General features: G+C 35.5%; 2 protein-coding genes and 1 long non-coding RNA gene across 3 annotated transcripts; 2 read left to right on the top strand and 1 right to left on the bottom strand.

The window, feature by feature from the left end:
• Nucleotides 1–228: 228 nt before the first annotated feature.
• LOC110782654 (MDIS1-interacting receptor like kinase 2) lies at nucleotides 229–6,462 on the top strand. The gene is made up of 3 exons (XM_021986844.2): nucleotides 229–454; nucleotides 1,944–2,033; nucleotides 5,546–6,462. Exons 1-3 carry the CDS (start codon nucleotides 229–231, stop codon nucleotides 6,460–6,462), a joined length of 1,233 nt encoding a protein of 410 aa, XP_021842536.2.
• Nucleotides 6,463–16,299: 9,837 nt separating this feature from the next.
• Nucleotides 16,300–21,441, bottom strand: LOC110782655 (uncharacterized). Its single transcript, XR_002531963.2, has 3 exons — nucleotides 21,153–21,441; nucleotides 20,814–20,904; nucleotides 16,300–17,571 (listed from the first exon to the last, which is right to left on the bottom strand). It is a non-coding gene; the product is annotated as an uncharacterized lncRNA (long non-coding RNA).
• On the top strand, nucleotides 16,398–19,957 carry LOC110782653 (G-type lectin S-receptor-like serine/threonine-protein kinase At1g11330). Its single transcript, XM_021986843.2, has 7 exons — nucleotides 16,398–17,766; nucleotides 17,858–17,968; nucleotides 18,054–18,208; nucleotides 18,306–18,516; nucleotides 18,707–18,944; nucleotides 19,024–19,171; nucleotides 19,418–19,957. The coding sequence occupies exons 1-7, from the start codon at nucleotides 16,494–16,496 to the stop codon at nucleotides 19,721–19,723; spliced, it is 2,442 nt and encodes an 813-aa protein (XP_021842535.2). The 5' UTR covers nucleotides 16,398–16,493; the 3' UTR covers nucleotides 19,724–19,957.
• Nucleotides 21,442–22,652: the final 1,211 nt, after the last annotated feature.

Genomic DNA, 22,652 nt, shown 5'->3' on the forward strand with positions numbered 1-22,652 from the left:
TGTTAGTTGGATGAATGTTGATAAACGACACGAAATAAGTTGGGCTTTGTTTGTGGTTGTTTGGGTTTGTCTTGCGTTTTCTTTGATGAGTTTGGGCATGTTTGTGTTGACATATGTGAGGCCTTGGTGATAGGAAGGAAGTTACGTGAGTGTGTTGTGGAGGAAGGCAAAGGTGGGCGTGAAATCAATGGCTCTGAGGCTCAATTACTAATTCAAAAGATGTTGAACATGGGTGCATTTGTGAGCCCTGAAGTGTGGATGGAGTTGCTTGGTAGGGAAAAAATTGAGGTAGAGAAGAACGCTGTAAATGCTAGTCTGGTTATTAGCCTGTGTTTTGATAATTCTCTTATTGGGAATAAGTTTCTTGTAGAGATGTACAATTACTTGACAACAGTTTTTCAAGGAAAGAATGAGGAGGTTTCTGCAGTTACTGTCTACCTAATTGTATGCTGCTGTAATTGCATCGCGAGGGAGGCATGGATCAAATTGAATGAACGACCTTCAATCTAATTGAAAAGATACATAATGCAGACTAACATTTGTAACCAACTGAAATCATTATTGAGTAGTTGAACCACTGTTGAACCGAGGACCATGAATTTGCATCTATCCAATCAAACGCAATAGGACTCAGGAACGCATCTGGTATGCCGAAAGAACTGACCAATGCAAGGGTGTGAGGACGCACTGCAGAGCTTAATCACCTCTTGTCTTACTACAACAGAATTCTCAACAGACAAATAGCCATAACGAAGGAATGGAGCATCTTCTTCCAAGATTGGGTATTTGGTGCAAAAAACTTTATAAATAAGTGTATAATATGCAAAAACTTTATATGTAGGTGTATTGAATGAATTATAAACATGACTTAATGGAGGACTAACGGAAAATCATAATAGGGGTATTTGGTGAACAGTACGGAAAAAATAGGGGTATTATATGAATTTTGAAACGCGCAGGGGTATTTGGTGCATTATTGCAAACCTCAGGGGCATTTCATGAAAAAACCGTTAAAAAAAATACTCCATTAACTCTTATCAGATCTAATTTTTCAATAAAATAACAATCGGATTTTTCATAAAATACTTTAACTTTATTCACCAAATACCCTCGTAGTTTCAGGTATTCACCATATACCCTGTTATTTCATTTTCTTGCATGACGTGACCTTGCCGTTAAGTGGCCGTTAATCGACTGTTAGAAACTTTCATTTTTTCACCATATACCCCTCTGAAATCTAAAACTTTCACCATATACCCCTGTTAAGCAAAGACTAGTTTTTCCAAAAATAAAAATCTTTAGCCAATATTTCTAAAATATTTCTACGACTTTTGAGGGTCTTAAGCACTAGATATATTTTTATATTTTTATAATACTGAAAAATTAAATATCTTCTTCTCTCGAGGTTTTCTATTCGTCTTTCTATATGTATGCATCAAATGTAATCTACGGATGTTTACAGATACTCCTATTCTTAATTAGTTTTCATACTAGGGTTGGCAGAAAGATTAAGAATATTGAGTAGAGAGATAAACATAAGAGAAAGTGTAGAGATGGAGAGAGATTAATTAAGTGTGAAAAAGAGCAAGACTCCTTGAAAAGACAAGTACTCTGTCTTTTTTTTAGGATGAATATAGTAAGCCATTGGTATTATATGCCCCCCTCCCCTCCCTCTTGTAACATAAGCGAAAAGCAATATTTACCTGAGTTTCAAGGCCCCCAGGACTTTTCAATATTATAAAAATATAAAAATATATCTAGTGTTTAAGACCCTCAAAAGTTATAGAAATATTTCAAAATATTGGCTAAAGATTATTTTTTTTTGGAAAAACTAGTCGTTGCTTAATTAACAGGGGTATATGGTGAATGTTTTAGATATCAGAGGGGCATATGGTGGAAAAATGAAAGTTTCTAACAGTAACTTAACGATCATTTAACTGCAGGGTCACGTCATGCAAGAAAAGAAACCTCAGGGGTATATGGTGAACACCTGAAACTACGAGGGTATTTGGTGAATAAAGTCAAACTTCTGGGTATTTCATGAAAAATCCGAATAACAATTGATAGCCAAACAACCATTTATCACCTAAAACTTTGTACAAAGGTAAGTGTAACGAGTAATTTGGGACAGAAGAAGTAGTAGTATATGATCAAGATTATAGTACAACGATGGTGGATTTGGTACAAATATTTGTTCATATCTTATTGACTCGCTTTATGAGCATGAGTACAACACTACATTATGAAGATGAATACTTTTGTGACCTGTACCAAAATTATAATGGATACTCTGAAGAGTACAAGCTATCTTCCATAAGTTTTGTTTAAATTGTCTTGCCGTTATAATTAGGGGGGAAAGTTCGGTATTCGGTTTGAATTATGCCCTAAACCGAATCCAAACTGAAAAAATTTGGTTTTGCTTTTTTCAAACTGATTCCCAACCGACCCGGGTCTTGAACCAATCCAAACCAAACCAAATTTCAAAAACCAAATCTGGAAAAAAAAAAGCCTAATTTTTTAATTATATATTACAAAATTAAAAGGATATTTTGTGATTTACCACCTATAAAAAATCCAAATTTGTGTTTTACCACCTAAAAATCTCAAACTTTTATTTTACCACCTAAAAAAAGTTAAAAATATTCGTTTTACCACCTTTTAATAGTAAAGTTAACGAAATCGTTATTGAACCCACTTCAACGGTTAGTATAGCATATCCCTTATAAAATTCCACTATGTTTTGAGCATGTTGTATAATATAAGTTTGTATTTTGATTAATTTGGAGATTTAAAGTGCAAAAATGGGTGGTGAGAATTTAAGAACAGTAAATAAGAAGGTGAAAAATTGAATGAGAAAGAGTAAAAAAGATAATCACATAATTTGGGTAAAGAGAAACTTAATTTGTGGGCTTCACGAACATTGTCGTTAACTTTGTCGTTAAAAGGTGGTAAAATGAATTTTTATTTATATTTTTAGGTGGTAATCTAAAAGTTTGAGAATTTTAGGTGGTAAAACACATATTCGGATTTTTTTTAGGTGGTAAAACACAAAATTTCCAAATTAAAATCCAACACAAATTATTGAGATGAAAATGTTTTTAACGTAAAGGTGTAAGTTAAATCGATGACATACTCTTAATAATCATACTCTTACATTAAAACTAAAAAGAAATTAATTGTTAAAAGTAATATGGATTTGGCCATATACTCCGTATTTATTACACCTGATAAGTTATTTGGGAAAATGAGTGTCTTAGAGAACCTTAATATGTCAATGTAATATGAATGATTTGACTTTAAAATGGTTTGCGACCTGGGTCCGCATTGTTCCTGAATTTATCTTAGAAATCAACAATATCCCCCAAATTATTAAAATGCGCGCATTTTAGGATGATCCACGACCATTTATATGCGATGCCTAATTTAACTTTATGCGTTTTTTGTGTATTTTCATGTATGTCAATACATAATTAACTTTAAAAACTTGATAGAATAATATCATACATTATCAATATGTAAAAAATTGTAAAATTTTTTGATATTTAGAAAGCACTCGTGAGAATTAATCTAAATAAAATATCACATATACCATATCTTTTCTAAATCAGCCTATATAGGCTATAGCATGGCAAGGATCATGGGAATATGGCCGTGGGCAGGAGTGGAGTTTAAGCAAATATTCTTCTCTAAAATCAGGCTATAGCGGCAGGTTAATCGACGGGGACCTCGGGACCGTGGGCAGGTTAAATTTAAAATGTAGTTTGCACAAAAAATGATACGGATATTTAGTAGATCAATTAGAGCCGGTAAACGTGTCATATCGGATCGTGTTTGTGTCGAATATAAATGGGTTGAAAAACCTCGACATTAACCCGACTTATTTAATAAACGTGTCATGTCGTGTTGACCCGTTAACTAATCGTGTCGGAAGCTCTTGACACTATACCTGTTTTTTTCGTGTTCGGTTTATGTGGTGTTGTCACGTTTGTTCAATAAATTTGGTTCCATTATAACGTATATATCCCAATATATTAAATTATTGGTTGTTTTTTTTAAACGGTTTAGGTGGTGTCAGTTTCGTGTTGAAAATCGCAACACTAACCTACTCATTTAATTAAACGTGTCGTATATGATTGACCATTTTAATTAAACGGATCATAAATCTTGACACTTACCCGATTTTTTTGGTGTGGGGTTATAGTTGTAGGAACTATGACTAATAAGAACAATAATTAGAACAAGCTTATCTGTAACAATGTCGTGGCGTGACACCCATCACTGCCCTAAAGTCAAATTTGCCCCGCTAAGTACACGCGGACTCGTAGCAACCGACCCCCAGGGATACACGACTCCAATCCTTCGGTGTACAACGAAAAACTAGATTGAGAACACCCTTAAGCAATGCCCAGAACAATGGTGGTTTTGTGTTTTCATTTCGGAGAAGAGGAAGAGATTATTTTTCTGTGTGTATTTTTCTGGAAGGGAATGTCGTGTTTTATAGCCAAAACGGTTCAGCTAAAAACAGAAGCACAATCAATTAGTCCTTGATTGATTCCGTAACTGAAGCAATAAATCGGAATAATATCTTCGACGGAAATCAAATCGTCAAAGAAATCAATTAACCGTTACGTCAATCTTGCAAAGATTACATGACCAAAAATAATAACGGTTAAGCTAAAGGTGCCCCCACCCGCGAACGCGCCACTCGCCCTCCCCCGGCGCGCGTGCGCGCGCGTGTGGCTACTAAACCCACCTCTCTAATCTTCTAACAAATTATTAAAGGATAATGAGATATTTAAATAAGGAAGCATGTGGGGTTTTTTTATCAATGGGGACAATTAAGTTTTCCTTCTTTTGAAGGAACACACTCCAACAATAGTATCGTGTTAGATTTTGCCTTCTCTTAATTCAATGGACATGCCATATTCAATCTTGACGTCTCACACTCTCACCAACTTTGAACAACTTATTAAATTGGAATGGTATGGTCCAATAATATGATAACACCTCACACAGTCTTAATTGCAAGATCCATTACTAAACTTATCCATAGCTGAAAATATTACTCCCTCCGTCCCTTAATACTCGCACCGGTTTGACCGGTGCGGATTTTAAGACATTTAAATTGACTTATTAATTTAATAAGTGTTAGTTGATAGTGGGCTATTTTTTTTTTAATATAGTTAGTGGAAAATGTGTAGGAGGTGAAGAGTGGTGAGTGGAGGTGTGAATTTTTAAATGATTTTTTGTAGGGAATAGGGATGTAGGTGGGGTTAGTAAGTAAGTGTGAGAAATAATATAATATTGGTATAAATTTTCATTTATAGAAGCGGTACAAGTATTAAGGGACGGTCCGAAAAGGAAGGCGGTGCGAGTATTAAGGGACGGAGGGAATATCAACAAACTGTATATATAGAAGTTGACGGAATCACGGTAATTAAACCTCACATTTCTCCAATAATGGAAAGTTTTATAAAACATAACCTTACCCTCATTTTCCTCATAATATTGGCTGATACAATCATATTGAGTTCTACATTTGTAGAATCATGCAACGCCGTCGACAAAGAGGCGTTACTTCAATTCAAGCGCGGGATCGAGTACGATAGCAGTGGGCAACTAACCACATGGAATCCAAACACCGATTGTTGTACAAGTTGGAACAATGTCAATTGTGATGCTAATACCGGAAGAGTAGTTAAAATCGCCCCATTCCGCCCTTCAAACCCTATGGATCTCGATATCTCTATCTTCGTAAATGGTACAATTTCCCCTTTTCTAGGCAATCTTACTTCTCTAACAGAACTTGACCTTGGTCATTTTCAACAATTTTACCTTGATAATCCGGCTGGAATTCGAGGTCCAATACCACCCCAAATAGGTAAATTATCACAGTTAACCTACCTTTCTGTAGCTCAAAACGTGCTTATTGGTTCAATACCCGCTTCATTTGCTAATCTCCGTCGCCTAAAAACTCTCAACCTTAGCTATAATAGATTGTCCGGTACAATTCCTTACCTTCTTTTTCAGTCCATGAAGTCACTCTCGAATTTATATTTAGAACAAAATAAGCTATCGGGTTCAATACCGTCTTCGATTGTAAATCTGATTTCTCTCGGGGGACTTGACCTCACCAATAATTCATTCTCCAGTGAAATTCCAATTAGTATTGGCAAATTAAAGAACCTCACATCTATTCAATTGTCGTATAACAAGTTTACAGGGAAGATACCGGATTCGTTAAGCGAACTTTCCCAATTAGATACTTTAAAACTCGATCATAATAAACTCACTGGAAGTATTCCGCCAATGGTGTTGAATTTGAAGAAGTTGATTGTTTTCGATGTGTCAAATAATCAGCTTAGTGGAAGAATTCCTCCTCACAGTTCAAGTTTTCCTGCTTCAGCATTTTCGGGTAATGTTGCCCTTTGTGATTCTCCACTCCCTCCTTGTAAGCGTTGATTTCTGAATTTTATCAACTAAATCCTAGTATCAACTCCGATCCATAAATAATACATACTTGAATTTTTACGATATTGATCACTCTCTGTTTATCCCATTATGTAGCAAAATAATACCCATGTACGGAATAATTAATACTCCCCTCCGTCCCGGAATACTTGACCTGTTTTCCTTATCGGGCCGTCCCTTAATACTTGACCTGTTTCTAAAATGGAAATATTCTAACAATATTATATCATTTCTTACTCCACCCCTATTAACCCACCTACCCCCTACTCCATACAGAAAATAATTAAAAATTCAACCCCTACTCTCCCCCAACCCCCACCCCTTTACACATTTCCCACTAACTACATTAAAATAATACCCCACTATCAACTACTACCTATTAAATTAAATAAGTCAATTCAAGTCCCTTAAACTCTGTGCCGGTCAAACCGGGTCGAGTATTCCGGGACGGAGGGAGTACATTGTATGAATATTTTCGATTTATATATTCAAAGAATCTATTTTTATTTTTTCCTTTTACTTATGATAACGAAGGTTGTTGATCAATGTTGTTCAAGGAAAAACGTAAAATTTACTCCCTCTATCCAGCAATAACGTTCCAATTTAAAATTTTGACACTATATATTTATAATTGAACTTTTTTTTCTAAATTACTCCCTCTGTTCCGGAATACTCGCAACGGTTTGACTAGACACACTTGCAAATCCTCAACTTTGACCATCAATATCTTTAATTATATATTATAAAAACTTATAAAATATTGGAGTACTACCTAGATTTTTAGTACCAATTATTTTTTCTAAATTCCAAATTGAAACAAGAAGCTAATATGATTATATTAATGGAAGAAGAAGAAGAAAACAATAGGATTTCCTATTTCAATTCAATTATTTTTTCTAAATTTCAAATTAAAACAAGAAGCTAATGAGATTATATTAATAGAAGAAGAAGAAAACAATAGGATCTCCTAAAGAAGAAGAAGAAAACAATAGGATTGTCCGTGGCTATGCAGGAAAAGTAAAAAACAAGTTAGGAAATAACATCGTGTGGAATCGAACTCGCGCTAGCAGGTTGTTTGACACGAAACTAGACCTGATTAAAAGGCGGGTCGGGCCGGGGCTATAAAAATCTGCCCATTATGTCGTGCCGGGGCAAACTTCGGGCCGATTTTTTTTGTGCCCAAAACCCGCTATTTCGGGCCATTTTCGGGTCGGGCCTAATTTATAACTAAAATTGTTGTTTTACGTTATTCAAAACCCGTAATTTTTTTAAAAAGTTCGGGTCGGGCCTGGCCAGGCCCGAAAACCGAGCCGAAAAAGTCTGTCCAAAACCGGTATTTTTCAGGCCGGGCCATCGTTGATCAGCTCTACACGAAACCAAACCACTAGGCTATACGAAGTACGAAGTATCACTTATTGCTAACATATTTCCACAATAATTTATTTGTGTCTTACTTCCATTGACTTAATAGACATTGAGCCTTTTTCCTTGGGGCCAAGGGCGGCGACCCTTATGCCCTGCCCCTAGGACGGGCCTGTTTTTTTTAGTTCAATTGATTCGCCTGTATATAGCCATTGTCATTTATATTACTCCCACCGTTTCTTAATAATCGCCCCATTTTGACCAGAACAGAGTTTTAGGCAATTTCATTGACTTATTAATTTATTAGGTGGTACTCCCTCCGTCTCTTTTTGTTTTTTATGTTTTCCTTTTTGGGTATTTCAAAATTTTCTTTACATTTCCTTTTATATTATCACATAAATAACTAAGTATTCTATCAAATTTTGTGTCCAATTATTATTTTAACCAATTAAATTAATTGGGTTATTTAATCTCTCACACTTTTCCAGTGGGACATTAAAATTTTCTCATTTCCCAATATCAGAATTTTGATAAAAGTGAAAACATTATAAATAAACGTAATTTATCTTGTTTAAATAAAAAATTTGAGGAATCTCAATGCAAATTAATTATTCGTTAAAACGCGTGAAAAATACCAAACGTAAAGAACAAAAAGAGACGGAGGGAGTAGTTGATAGTAGGATTTTTTTTTTTATTATAGTTAGTGAGAAATGTGTCAAATAAAGGGAAAGTGTTGGGGGTGGGATGAATTTTTAAATGTTTTTTTTAGGAAGTAAGAATATATGTGAGTCCATGGTAGGTGAGAGAAATGATATAATATTAGTAAAAGTATGACATTTATAGAAACGGAACGAGTATTAAGGGACGACTTTATAAGAAAAGCGGAGCGAGTATTAAGGGACGGAGGGTGTATTGATTAATTAATTTTTTTACACAAAAAGTATTATAAATTAATGTAGTATAAATTAATGTATTTACATTAATGATTTTTAAATTAATGCATCAAATTAATGATTTTTAAATTACACAAAAATATTAATGTATTTATTTTAATTTCACTAAATAAATTATTACATTATAAGAATATAATAAATATTTTTTTCCCTTATTTTATTGTCTATCTTATTTACATATGCTCATAGTAAAAAAATATAATGTTGATAGGAAAAATAATTTGATGGGTCGTGACATACATGGAAACTATGTGATACCATTAAAGCGCGACATATAGGTTTGCGACACATATTAGTTGTTGCAACTTGCAACCTTTATCATCACCTTTTTTGGGTCAAAATGAGTAAATGCATTACTTAAAATAAACCATCAGAATATACAACAACTAGTTTGTGCTAATATCATTAGCTTCCACTCCATGTGGAACAAAATTACAGCCATCAAAGGCACAAGCACTGCTTAAAGATAATGTTTCCAAAAATTAAATGTCATTACAGGATGAGATGATGGTAGTTTTGCAGGGGGGGGATAAGATTAACTCATTGACGCAACAGAGTTAGTTGGGTCTTGGCTTTCTTTGTCACATGATCCACATCCTTCAGTTGTTCTATTCTTCTTGACTTCAAACAAAGGCTTCCTTGGCTTCTTAGCAATTCCCTGCATTTTCCATAAATATTAGAAAGACATGTTGTTGTTGTTTCTTCATCATTTAAGCTATCAACTGTACTTTACAATCAGAAATAATAGTCACCCATGTCCACTGCCTCACATTGATCCATGAAATACAAGGAGTATAGCTTGTGTTTCATCAGCAATAGGTGCCACTGAAGTGGTGGTACCGGCTGAAGGAAATATGTCCTTCCCTCAATGTGCATTAGTCTAATACCAAGGTTCAGATTAATTACGAACAATTAATTCACTGAGATCAAGTGATCGAAACAACTGGCTGGAGCAATGCTTCCGACCAGTGAGTTCTAATCTATATTAGGCTCACAGCTTACTCTTGACTGAACCTATAAGGTCACACCATTAGCATGTAACGGATCACCGGAAATTCATTTAATCGATTTTCGGGAATATAGTTCGAAAAAACATAAATATACGACATGACGTTGGATCGGAATCGTATATCGTATTGCGTATATTCGTAAGCTAGGCGAAACGAATAATCGTATACGCACGACATTGGATCGTCAAGCACTATACGATAAGGTCACACCATTAGCATGTAACGGATCACCGGAAATTCATTTAATCGATTTTCGGGAATATAGTTCGAAAAAACATAAATATACGACATGACGTTGGATCGGAATCGTATATCGTATTGCGTATATTCGTAAGCTAGGCGAAACGAATAATCGTATACGCACGACATTGGATCGTCAAGCACTATACGATAAATAAATCGTCGTAAGGCATTGGACGCAAATACGAGAAGGCAACGCTGCCAGCCCGACGAGCCAAGCGCGCAAGCACGGAAGGCCCATCAGTCAGAGAACAAAGTATTCGTTGCTCGTGACGATGTCTTTTTGAAAGAAATCACATTTTCAAATTGACAAGTGGGAGAATAATAGACCTCAAAGAGATTCGAGACGAACAACGAACCAAGAACTCTTTAGAAGAAATTCAAGGTGAAGAACCTCCAAGGCCTTCAGAAAAGCAAGTGGGAGTAGTTCCTCAAGACGTTGTTGCCCCTCGTAAGTCACATAGAACTAAGGTTCAGCCGGACAGATGGACAGGTGTCCTCTTGATTGAAAACTTAGAAGCTCTCATAATAGATATTGCTGAAAACCTACAAGTAAGCTATGACGAGCCCAAGATCCACAAAATGGTTAGAGACCATGAGTAGTATTTTTAGGCCGCAGCCATGAGGCCGCGCCAAGCTACAAGCAAGGCAGCAGCCCCATGGGCCGCGCCAAGCTACAAGCAAGGCAGCAGCTCATAGGCCGCGCCAAGCATGCGGCAAGGCAGCAGCACATGGGCTGCACCCAGCTTGCGTGCAGCAGCTGCGAGGCCTGCGAGGCATGGGCCGCAGCGCCGTGGGCCGAGGCAGCTCGAGCAACCCACGTGGGCCCTTGTGGCTGCGTTGGGTTGTTCGTCTTGGGCTCCAAGAAATATCTGATTGCTTAATTCCCAAGTAACCTTGGATTAAGTATTCCTAGTTTTACTAGAATTCAAATAATTAAGAGTTTAATTATAGTTGCAATTCTAATTGAATAAGAATTTCAATCCTGGTAGGTTTGGTAATTCTATTCCTAGTAAAACTCAAATGCTTATTTCCTACACTATAAATATAAGGCTATGGCCTCATAATTATACACATCAATTGAATTGAAAACATATTCTTTATTCCCATTGTGTTCAAGGGAGAACATAATACAAGCCTACCCGAATACATAAAACCTTAAGTAAAATCCTAGTTGGTTGAACCTAAGGCGGATCCGAACGTGTTGTGGCCTTTCTACGGAGGGGCAACGTTTGGGGCCCTAAAGACTTGTTCTTGTTCGGTTCGGGAGCAGGTAGGGAAGACACGCATCACATTGTATGACACCTAAATTATGCTAATTGACTATGTGACAATTAATTTGGATTATGGCTTTATGGTTTTTCCGCATGAATTATATTGTTGTATTATTCATAACCTAACACATACCGCCAATCATGTTTTTAATTGGTGAGACGGATTTCTTCAGCATGAGCATAGACAAGTTGGTGATAGATAGAAAGAAACCTCGTTGTTGCTGTTGTATAATATTAGAGGTCATGTAAATTTTAGGTCAAATTTGATAAACTCATCATCGGGCCTAACACAAGCTCGTACAAGAGAAGAGATTGACTAATATAAACATGACGGGATTCTATCCTAAAACCAATTGGTGATAGATGAAGTAGTCCACCAGTCTTATAGTCAATCTAACTCTATTTTTCCATGTGGGACAACTAGTCCCAACTCACGTGTGAGTTAATCTTCTCAACACTCCCCCACACATGTGAGCCCATCTTATATTTTTGCAATTTGGATTAGGTCACTACTTCCTCGTTGGGCCTTCTTTGGTCTTCCAACATGAGGTCAAATGGCCCCTACTTGGGGCAATCGGTTTATTGGGTTTTCTGCTCCTAACAGATATTCAAATCCTCGACATCTTCCATTCTTCAATTCACTGGACCCTTCCTACTTGTGTGTTGACTTTGGCCCAGGAATTTGGCTCTGATACCATGATAAACTCATCTGGCCGAATACAAGCATGTACATGAGAAGAGATTGGCCGTATATAAGCCTCACGTGTTTTCATCCTAAAACCAACAAGTAATAGTGGGAGTGACCCTATAAGCTTATAAGGTGGTATTTTCTCTCATCTTTCTCCAATGTAAGATAACTCACATGTGGACACCATAGGGCTTCAACACTCACCTCACATGTGAGTGTTCTTAGAATTTATAGCACACCAGAAGGTATTATAGCTTTCATTGGGAATGAACATCCAATAGAGGTCCCTTAACAAGTGGCTTAGAAATGCCCCGTTATGAAAGACCCAACAAACCTGTGTATGATCTAGAAGAACACCTATTCCCGATTTCTTACTTCTTTTAGGAGCAGATAGGACACGCTTTTCACGCCCTTTTGCATCCACCTTGGTCTCTACTTCTTTAACTATAGGTGCAACTTTCTTTCTATTCTCCTACTCGGCTTTAGTAGAATGTAGAATGTAGAATGTACAATGTGTTCCAAAAATAATATTGAGAGAGTATGCAAAATACTGAATCAGCCTCAACATACAGTTAGTGTCCTCAAAAGTCAGAACAGGGAATCGAAACCTTCAGAGGGGCGAATGAAGATCATTGTCGAGGGAAATACCTTGGATGGAGTTCACTAAGTAAATCCACAAATTAAATAGGAGTAGCATTGCTAAGAAATACCTCACCCCGTGTCCTGCAACGTTATGTAGAAGGTATAATGTTAGTTCATACCAAGTAAAACAAGTGTCCTTCTGACAACATCAATGAGTAAGGGAGCGTTCAAAGCAACTTCCAATGCAAATTCCATAACCCAAAATCGAAACCAAAACAAAAAACGATAGTAATGGTTGAACAACCAAAATAAATTAAAGACATTTTTATTGAAACATTTTGTCAAACACCTTGTGTGCAGTTACAATCCTCCTTCAATGCAAAAAATATATATTACGGAGAATCCAAACTCACCCATCAATGAAAATCTGAAGCGTACGCCGAAAATAGTGAATTTTGCCTGAAAATATTGTTTTAATCAATTTTAACAAAATACGGAAAAAATGGAGGAGAATTTTAGGTTTTTAATATGGTGCTAACTTTCTTTGTTATTAATGGAGGAATGGAGGTATTGAGGGAGAGTCGAAATAATTGTTGTAAATGATGATGAAATAAAATGACAAAAAATTTATTTTGTGATTTTTTTAATTAATAATAGAGTTTATCTTTAAAGGTTTCTTTGATTAACAATGGAAAAGATGAGTGGAGATGAAAGAAGATGAAATCCATTTACAATTTCACTTGCCCACCTCTCAAAGAAGCGCAATCATGTGGAAAAAAAATCCGCCCAAACTCAGTATTCATAATGTGTTTTCCTTCTCAATTTTTAGTGGGTTTTGCGAGGTGTAAAAAAAATGAGTGGTGTGTATATAATATACTCTTGTACACTATATGTACTCTTAGCCTTTTTCGGAAAAGAAGAAAAAGTGTAGAATGCGTAAGAAAAACAATTATGATTTATGGAAGAGTAGGAAAATTGTAGAATGTGTAAGAAAAACAATCATGATGAGTGTGAAAAGTGAATGTCCAAAAATAAAAACAAGATACCTAATAAGGAACATCCGAAATAGAAGAGTGGGCACTTATTTAATAACGGAGTATGAATTGTGCTAAAATCAAATTATGTCAACTAAATAAAAACGAAAAAAGTATTAATTTATAATTACTCCACACTTTATACAAATTATACAAATTTTATATGCAAGTATTAATATAGTGTGACGGTATAAAAAATAATCTCTAATAACAACCCCCACTTATTTATGCCACTAGATTGGGGAAAAGGTGGCTTTGAATCTGACTTATGAGGCGAATACACACATCTATATGCATTCAAACAAAGTTGCTGACATATTGCAATTAACTTGATTTTTTTTGTTTAAAAGGAAAAGAAAAACTAAAAAAAATCGTGATTTGAGTGTTCCTGGGTCCACACGTAGTCTTGGAATAACGAAGGTGAAGTGAAAACTAGAAAAAATTTCAAAACTCAGGTTAGCACAATGACATTAATAGGATATTACTCCCTCCGCACCTTAATACTCGATCCGTTTTGATTTTTAGCACTATTCACATAATTCACTCCTATTTTATTTCTATTATATGAAAATAAATGTTAGTGTATAATATATTGTTGGCTTCATCTTAATATATATTTACAAAATATTAATAATTTTATAAGTTTTTATAATATGTAGTTAAAGAAATTGGTGGTCAAAGTTGTGCATTGGCAAGCGTGTCCGGTCAAAACAGGTCGAGTATTAAGGGACGAAGGGAGTACGAAAAAAGACAAATGAATTCTTGGACGGCTGGTAAATGCTACGGAGTACTACGTATAAGGTGTGTACAATACAATCCGATTTTTAATATTCGGAACGTTTGTGTATTTTATACTATTCACATATTCTATTTTGACTATTGTTGGTGATCTATACGTAAGATAAAACATAATTATGTAGGATTTTGTTAAATTCGTCTCAATTTGTATTTTCAAAATATTAACTTTTTATAATTTTTGCTTAAAGATAATTAAAGATATTAATGATCAAAGTTTTACATAAGCATGCATGAAAGTTACCAACGTTACAATTATTAAAAATTGCAAGAAGTATATTACAAGTTCGAGTCTTTGATCCTTTTATTTATATTTTGTAATGTTCTACTAAATCATTTCGACTAAAAAACAATTACATTAACATTAGTTGGACACTAATCGGGTACTAAAGATCGCATTTGAACAATTCTGATGCAACTTAAAGTCTAAAACCATTATTTAGGATAAATATTAATTAACGTATACAAAATTTTCCTATGTTTCTAGAATGAGACTTAAAGGCTATAAGTCTATAACTAGCGTTTTCCACTTAATATAAACAAGTCTTTATAGCGTTTTCTACAAAATTAAGCAAGAAAGTCCAATCACATCACTTGTAGGTAGGGGTGTTCATTGGTCCAAACCTGGACCGGACCGAACCGATCTGGACCGGATCGAAGACCGAATTTTGATAATTCAAGACCCGAAGACCAGATCGATTATGCTAGGACCGAACCCGGACCAGACCGAAAAAATCGGTCCAAAACCCGAACAAGACCGATTTGGACCGGTTGTAGACCTATTTCTATATATTTTTTTATTTTTTCTAAAAATTATGGTAAAAAAGAAAAAAATATATATAAAAAGGCAATTGTTTAAGACCTTTTTCGGAAGCTAAAATAAAATATATAACAATATAGTAATATTTACAACATATTAAAGGAGAGAATTACATTTTATTTTATTAAGGAAAAAATCGACCCGGTCCAAAATCGGGTTTTTAACCGGACCGGACCAGACCAGACCGAAGACCGAAAATTGATATTTCTCGACCCGAAGACCGGACCGATTGCCTTCGTTCCGGTCCGGTTCGATCTGGGTCGGTTTGGTCCGGTCTATTTTTCGGTCCGGACCATTTTTGCACACCCCTACTTGTAGGTGTATATTTTCATAAAAAATGATGTTTCAAATGAGTAAAAAGAACTCTTACATACAAATACTTCCTCTGTATTTATTTAAGAGATACACTTGACCTAGCACGGGTATTAAGAAGAAAAAATTGAATGAAATAAAATAATAAAGCAAATGAGGTTAGATAGATATTTTAATACTCCCTCCGTCCCTTAATACTCGCACCGCTTTCCTTTTCGTGCCGTCCCTTAATACTTGCACCGCTTCTATAAATGGAAATTTATACCAATATGATATTATTTCCCACACTTACTTACTAACCCCACCTACACCCCTATTTCCTACAAAAAATCATTTAAATATTCACACTCCCACTCACCACTCCCCACCTCTTACACATTTCCCACTAACTATATTATAAAAATACCCCACTATCAACTAACACTCATTAAATTAATAAGTCAATTCAAATGTCTTAAACTCCACACCGGTCAAACCAGTGCGAGTATTAAGGGACGGAGGGAGTAAGTAAATAACATGTCATTTTAGGGGGTTGGGAGGTGGAATGGGTTTCTAAAATTATTTGTTTAATAGGATGGTGGATCATAGAGTAAACTAGATGTATTATTTAATTTGAGGGTGGGGTTGATAAGTTACTAAAAATGAAAAGTGTATCTCTTAAATAAACACGGTCGGAAAAAACAATATTATTATTATTTCTCACACTTACTTACTAACCCCACCTACACCCCTAAACATACCCGGATACAAGATGAATGTGTTCATTTAGCCGGCCATCAACTTCATTATTGACTCCAATAAAGGTAATAATAATAATACTTCCTAATAAAGAATGTACCTGTTGTCAACGTCATAATCAATCAATGAGACCAAATTAAGGAATGGGATATTCATAAAATTCATACAAATCCATAAATTAGGTGAAGAATTGAGCTACCAAAAGCATCTGTCTATGGCTCTTCTGTACTGCCTTGTATTCTTTCTGCATTACTTTTGCAGTCAGCTTTGTTTCGCCATTGACAGCAACAGCATCACGACAACTCAATTCCTACTGGATTCTCAATCTATAGTTTCAAGAAATGCTACTTTCAAGCTGGGTTTTTTCAGCCCACCAAACTCCGCAAAGCGTTATGTTGGCATATGGTTCAACCAAGTTCCTGGTATGACCGTCGTATGGGTAGCCAACCGTAATAACCCTCTGGATGATTCATCCGGTGTACTGCAGATTTCTGACAACGGAAATCTGCAGTTGATTAACGGGCAGAAAGTGATTATTTGGTCTACAAATGTGACAAGTTTAGCTGCTGAGAATTCCACTGCTCAACTTCTGGATACAGGGAACCTGATTTTACAGCAGTCTAACTCCACTGATACACCAAGAAAAGTATGGCAAAGCTTTGATCATCCCACAAATACATTCTTACCTGGTATGGAACCTACAGTTCCAAAAACTTCTAATAAGAAAAACATAATTTTCCAATCATGGAAAACCCCATCGGATCCCTCTGTGGGGAGCATCTCAGTTGGTATTGGCACTCCAAATGGGCTTCCACAAATATTCACGTGGAAAGACGGTATCAACTACTGGCGAAGTGGTCCATTCGATGGAAACAACTTCATAGGACTTCCAAATGTCGACAATACTTTGAAGGACGGATTTGTTCTCCAGGAAAATGATGGAAATGGAACATATGACATGTCATTTGAGCCAGAAGAAGCATCTCTCTTGTTCAACTATCTTGTAACTACTAACGGTACTATCATAGAACAGTATTGGAATGATCAAACCTGGATACCAGGGTGGGTAGCTCCATCATCTGCGTGTGAGATTTATGGAAAGTGTGGGCCTTTTGGTTCTTGTATTCATGACTCTGCGACTTGCAAATGCTTGCCAGGTTTTAAACCCAAATTTGATCAGGAATGGAGAAAGGGAAACACCAGCAGTGGGTGTGTAAGACGGACAAAACTTCGGTGTGGCATCCAAGGAGGCAATCAAGACAACTTTTTGAGGCTGCAGACTATCAAAGTACCTGACAATCCGTTGCAGATATCAGCATTTAGTTCAGATGGTTGTAAAACCAAGTGTGTGACCAACTGTTCGTGTTTAGCTTATGCATATCATTTGAATATTGGATGTATGATATGGTATCAAGACTTGATCGACACTCAGAGTTTTTCCGCTGGTGGAGTGGATCTTTACATCCGTCTAGCAGCATCAGAGCTAGGTAAAAAATAAAACATAAAACAAGCATCCCCCCCCATTGATTTTTACATAAACATGATAATGATGATAATTGAGGTAAACTTTACTTTCAGGGCAAAGTAAAAGTCATGTAAAGGTTGCAATTATAACATCAGTAGCTATCACAGGTGCAGTAGTAGCTGCTATTTCCATATACTTTATAAGAAGGCAGATGATGCAGAGAGGTAATCTATATGCTGCTAAACACCTTTCACTAACATCAGTTATATTAGCATGTCAGATTTTCTCATATTGACTCGAATCAATTAGGAAAGAGAGAGCAGTCAAATAGATACAAGTTCGAAGTTGGCCAACTTGAACTACACGAGCCACCACTTTATACATATGATTTGCTGAGAATTGCTACAAATAATTTTGACGAAAGTAACAAACTTGGAGAAGGTGGCTTTGGTCCAGTTTATAAGGTAATGTTTGTTTGATCATATGGAAATCAATCTGGAATGTGACACCACCAAAGAACGTTTTTTATTAATTTATTTTCATGTTCTATATCTATTTCAGGGGATATTGGAAAGTGGACAGGAAATAGCAGTGAAAAGACTTTCAAAATCTTCCGGACAAGGCCTGGAAGAGTTCATGACAGAAGTGAAGGTGATCTCTAAACTTCAGCATAGAAATCTTGTCAGACTTCTTGGCTGCTGCATAGAGGGAGAGGAGAAAATGTTAGTTTATGAATACATGCCTAATAAAAGCTTAGATGCTTTTCTCTTCAGTAAGTATTGTGTTATGTTGCTTCATTTCTTGCACTGCTTGTACAATATTATGCCTTTTTCTCTAATGTTAAAGATTTTTTTAAAACCTATCTTTCCACCCCGCCCCCGGCACACACACATAAAGAGACAGTTTTAGACATAATTAACACTAGCTTTGCAATACCTGACCTGAATATTGCATTTAAATAGATTCTCAGCGTCAAGAACATCTATCATGGGAGAAACGGTTCAGTGTTATTGAGGGCATATGTCGTGGTCTCCTCTACCTTCACCGGGATTCAAGATTAAGGATTGTTCATAGGGATCTAAAACCAAGTAATATTTTGTTGGATGAAGATCTTAACCCTAAAATTTCTGATTTTGGCATGGCAAGGATATTTGGGGGTAACCAAGATCAAGCAAACACTAGAAGAGTGGTCGGAACCTAGTAAGTAAAGGCATTTGTTTTGTTCAAAGAAACTGAGGCCAATTATTCTAACAACTTGCCTGACTGTTTTGTATGGCAGCGGTTACATGTCTCCTGAATACACAATGGGGCACTTCTCTGAAAAATCTGATGTCTACAGCTTTGGAGTCATACTATTAGAAATTGTCAGTGGCAGAAGAAACTCCACATTCCACCGCGATGAGAAGTCTCTTACACTAATGGGATTTGTAAGTGACAAAATCTAAAAAATCTTTACATTGGTTATGCCTAAACCTTTCTTGTATAAAAGATAAAAATAATGTATTATAGTCCATATTCCGACTGCATTATTTTGTGATGAATTTAGCCCAAAATGAAATAGCCGGTACTGGAGTTTCAAGGTTTAAGTACTTGACACGAAATAATGAAGGGTACGAGTGACATAGATTGTACACCTTGTAGTCACAGTCTAACGAAGTGTGTTATGATTTCAGGCATGGAAATTGTGGAATGAGGGGGATATGATTTCATTCATTGATCCTACTATTCTAGAGCCATGTTTTCAGAGAAGCATTTTAAAGTGCATACAGATTGGACTATTGTGCGTCCAGGAACTTTCTAAAGATAGGCCAAACATCTCAACTGTTATATCCATGCTCGATACTGATGCAGAACACCTACCACATCCCAACAAACCCCCATTCACAGAATGGGATATTTCTTCAGAGGATCAGCAAAGCAGTTCACTCCTCAGCAGCTCCACTAACACTTATTCCACTACAATTATTCAGGGTCGGTAATATGACCTCTCGGCATATAGGAGACAGAGGTAAAGTGTGATGGCCTCTCCTCTTTGTAAGTCTAGCATAGTTCAAAGTATCATCTTTTTGAAGTGAAATCAATTCCGGTATAAAACAATAAAAATGAAACTATACATGTGCATTTTCTCCCATTATGAATTGGATTCGACATTGGTGTTTGTTACATATTACGCTTTTGTAAGTATAAATAACCACAGATGGTTCAACTTTAGACATTTTTTCTTCATTTGAATAAGGAAGTAATTTCTCTTGCACCCTCTTAAAGTAAAGCATAACAAGAATGACAACTCTGACAGAGAGGCCGAAGGTTAACTGTTTACTCATCAATCACCATTAGGCTCGAGCAAATGTGTTCTGGAACTTAAAAAAGGAAAACTAGATTAAACTTCACTAAGCCCTCCTCATGAATACAAGATACTCAATCTAATAAGACTCAGTAGCTAGAGGAAAGTGAGAATGCTGAAATACATTTAACAAGGATGGAACTCATGGAAGTGATGAAGGTACATCGTTAACTCGTTAAGTTAAGCATTTGTTCAAACTAGATTGCAAAAAATTGGGTTTGGATGTGTCATTTAAACATAAAATAAATAATTGATCATTCTATCTTATACTTTACCATTCAGACGAGCTGTAGACACTTAACAGTACCCTTCATTTCTACCAAAAACATGCATATACGAAGTATGAAGAATGGTAAGTCCCAACACTTTTTTATGTCCTCTCATTACGAACAAGGTTTTAAAGATCCGACATCCAAGCGTGTATACAAGCACCTTTTTGGCAGTTGAGATGAATATGACATGAAATAATCTTTGGTACGGAGTATGATGGAAAGCAACAGAAATAAGACAATCCATTTTCATCCTAATTCCAAAATCACACAGCTACTCACAGTCTTGCAGATAGATACTGTACAAAACTACACGTGCTTTAACCAACAGTAGGCTAAAGATTTCCTAGAAAATATCATTATTTGATCGCTCAATACAAACAATCAAACATGATGGACTCTCTGCACATAGGCTTTGAAAGAGAAAATGGCAATTTCTGGGATATAGAAGCTGACCTGAAGTAATAACCGAGAACGAGCAAATGGGGGTATCCTACAGGTTTACAAGACAATGTAGATATTGCTGAGGGTCAACATAGAAACTGTCCTGCAAACATTAACAGAAAAATATTAAAAACAAATAGTTCAGAGTTGTTCATGTATTTTTCTTCATTCGTTTCACAACTGATATGAGCTGAATTAAGAGGAAAAACAAAGCATGAATTCCTCTCTTTGGCAATTCGTCGAACAGTTGATGTGCATCAATGGAAAATTAACCAACTCAATGATATAAACAGTAAAAGATCTGAGGAATTTTAACCCACAAATTAAAGATGGTGGGCAAATTAAACCTACCGTTCTTTTGATTACATTCTTGTTTGACAATGATCGATCAAAAGGAAATAAAGCAGTTTTGCATGTTCTTATTCTTATACAACAACAACAAAGCCATAGTCGGACATGTTTCGCAAAAATTCTACAAAGGAGAGAAAAAACAAATTTTGATTTTCTAAAGTGATCTCGTATTTTGCAAATTACTCAAACTTGACATTATGAGAATTTTCCAACTAATATTCTGTAAAGTTTAGAAACAAAATTGAAAACACAAATCCATATAAACCTATATATTCTTTTTACAATAAACTATACATTGAATAAAATTGAATGCAAAAAAAATAAATGATTACTTAATTCATAAATGTACAATTATTACTTTGAAGAAAATGGTCCGACTTTGTTTATATTTTTGGATGTGGGGTTTAATCGGGGAGGTTGTTGATCGGCCACTAATCTTATGTTACCACCGTAATTTGATGATGACACTTTCTCTACGTGCACATGTTTTTTTAAAAAACCCGAATAAAAGTCAAAACCCGGGGCAACGCCCGGGTTACATACTAGTTCTTATTTATAATGGGTGTACAATAAATATTGTACACCCGAATAAAAGTTCACCAAAAACGCTCAAAAGTTACCTTTAAATATGTAAAAGTTATCTTTTTTTTTTTAGTGATAATTTTTTTATTTTAATAACAATTATTTTTTCGATATCACTAATAATGTGTAAAATTAATCACTTAATCCTTTAAAATGTTTATCTATCAACTTTATATTTTTATAATATAAAGTTACAAAAAAAAAAGGTTAAAGTTACAACAAACTGCGTAAAAGTTATCTTGGTGTATAATAAATTTATTGTACACCTTGTGCGCGCAAGACTTTTTGAATTTAAAAAGTTCAAAATTTAAAATGTTTAAAATTTTAAATATTTGAATTTAAAATGTTTAAAATTTTAAATATTTTAAATATTTGATACAAGATGTGTGCCGCCGCCATGTCACCGGCGCAATTCATGTTCGCGGCCTCCATGTCGTCCCCGTGATATCTGTGCGGACACCAGGTATATTTTGAATTTGTTTTTGGAATTTTTTTAAAGAATTGTTTAACGGTTGATGATTTCCCATGTAGTGGTGGTGGTTGATGATGGCGAGGGAGATGGTTGTGAGGGTGATGGTGGTGTGGTGGTGGTTGATAATGGTTGCCGGATCGTGGTTGGCCAGTGGTGGGTACGATGAAGATGGGTGAGAAAGAGTGAGCTTCTCACTATGTTAAAAGGGTAAAAACAGTATTTTAACTCACATTTGAGGGCGTTTAATACAGAATACTCCCTCTGTTCCATAATGTTTCTCATGTTTACTATTCATATGGTCAAAGTTTAAAAACTTTGACCATGATTAATTGTATGATTAAGAGTATAAATGTTAACTTGTGGGATGTCATTAGATTCGTTTCAATATAATTTTCTAAATATCAATTTTTTATAATTTTTACTAACACAAAATTAAAATTATTAAC

Source organism: Spinacia oleracea, chromosome 4 (assembly GCF_020520425.1).
Source record: "Spinacia oleracea cultivar Varoflay chromosome 4, BTI_SOV_V1, whole genome shotgun sequence".
Lineage (NCBI taxonomy): Eukaryota > Viridiplantae > Streptophyta > Magnoliopsida > Caryophyllales > Amaranthaceae > Spinacia > Spinacia oleracea.

Coding starts and splice junctions, on each gene's coding strand:
- LOC110782653 (XM_021986843.2), top strand. CDS start 16,494: ATGGCTCTTCTGTACTGCCTTGTATTCTTTCTGCATTACTTTTGCAGT. Junction 17,969..18,053: donor AAGGCAGATGATGCAGAGAG/GTAATCTATATG, acceptor CGAATCAATTAG/GAAAGAGAGAGCAGTCAAAT. Junction 18,517..18,706: donor CTTAGATGCTTTTCTCTTCA/GTAAGTATTGTG, acceptor GCATTTAAATAG/ATTCTCAGCGTCAAGAACAT.
- LOC110782654 (XM_021986844.2), top strand. CDS start 229: ATGGGTGCATTTGTGAGCCCTGAAGTGTGGATGGAGTTGCTTGGTAGG. Junction 455..1,943: donor CTACCTAATTGTATGCTGCT/GTAATTGCATCG, acceptor ATTTAACTGCAG/GGTCACGTCATGCAAGAAAA. Junction 2,034..5,545: donor GAATAAAGTCAAACTTCTGG/GTATTTCATGAA, acceptor CTACATTTGTAG/AATCATGCAACGCCGTCGAC.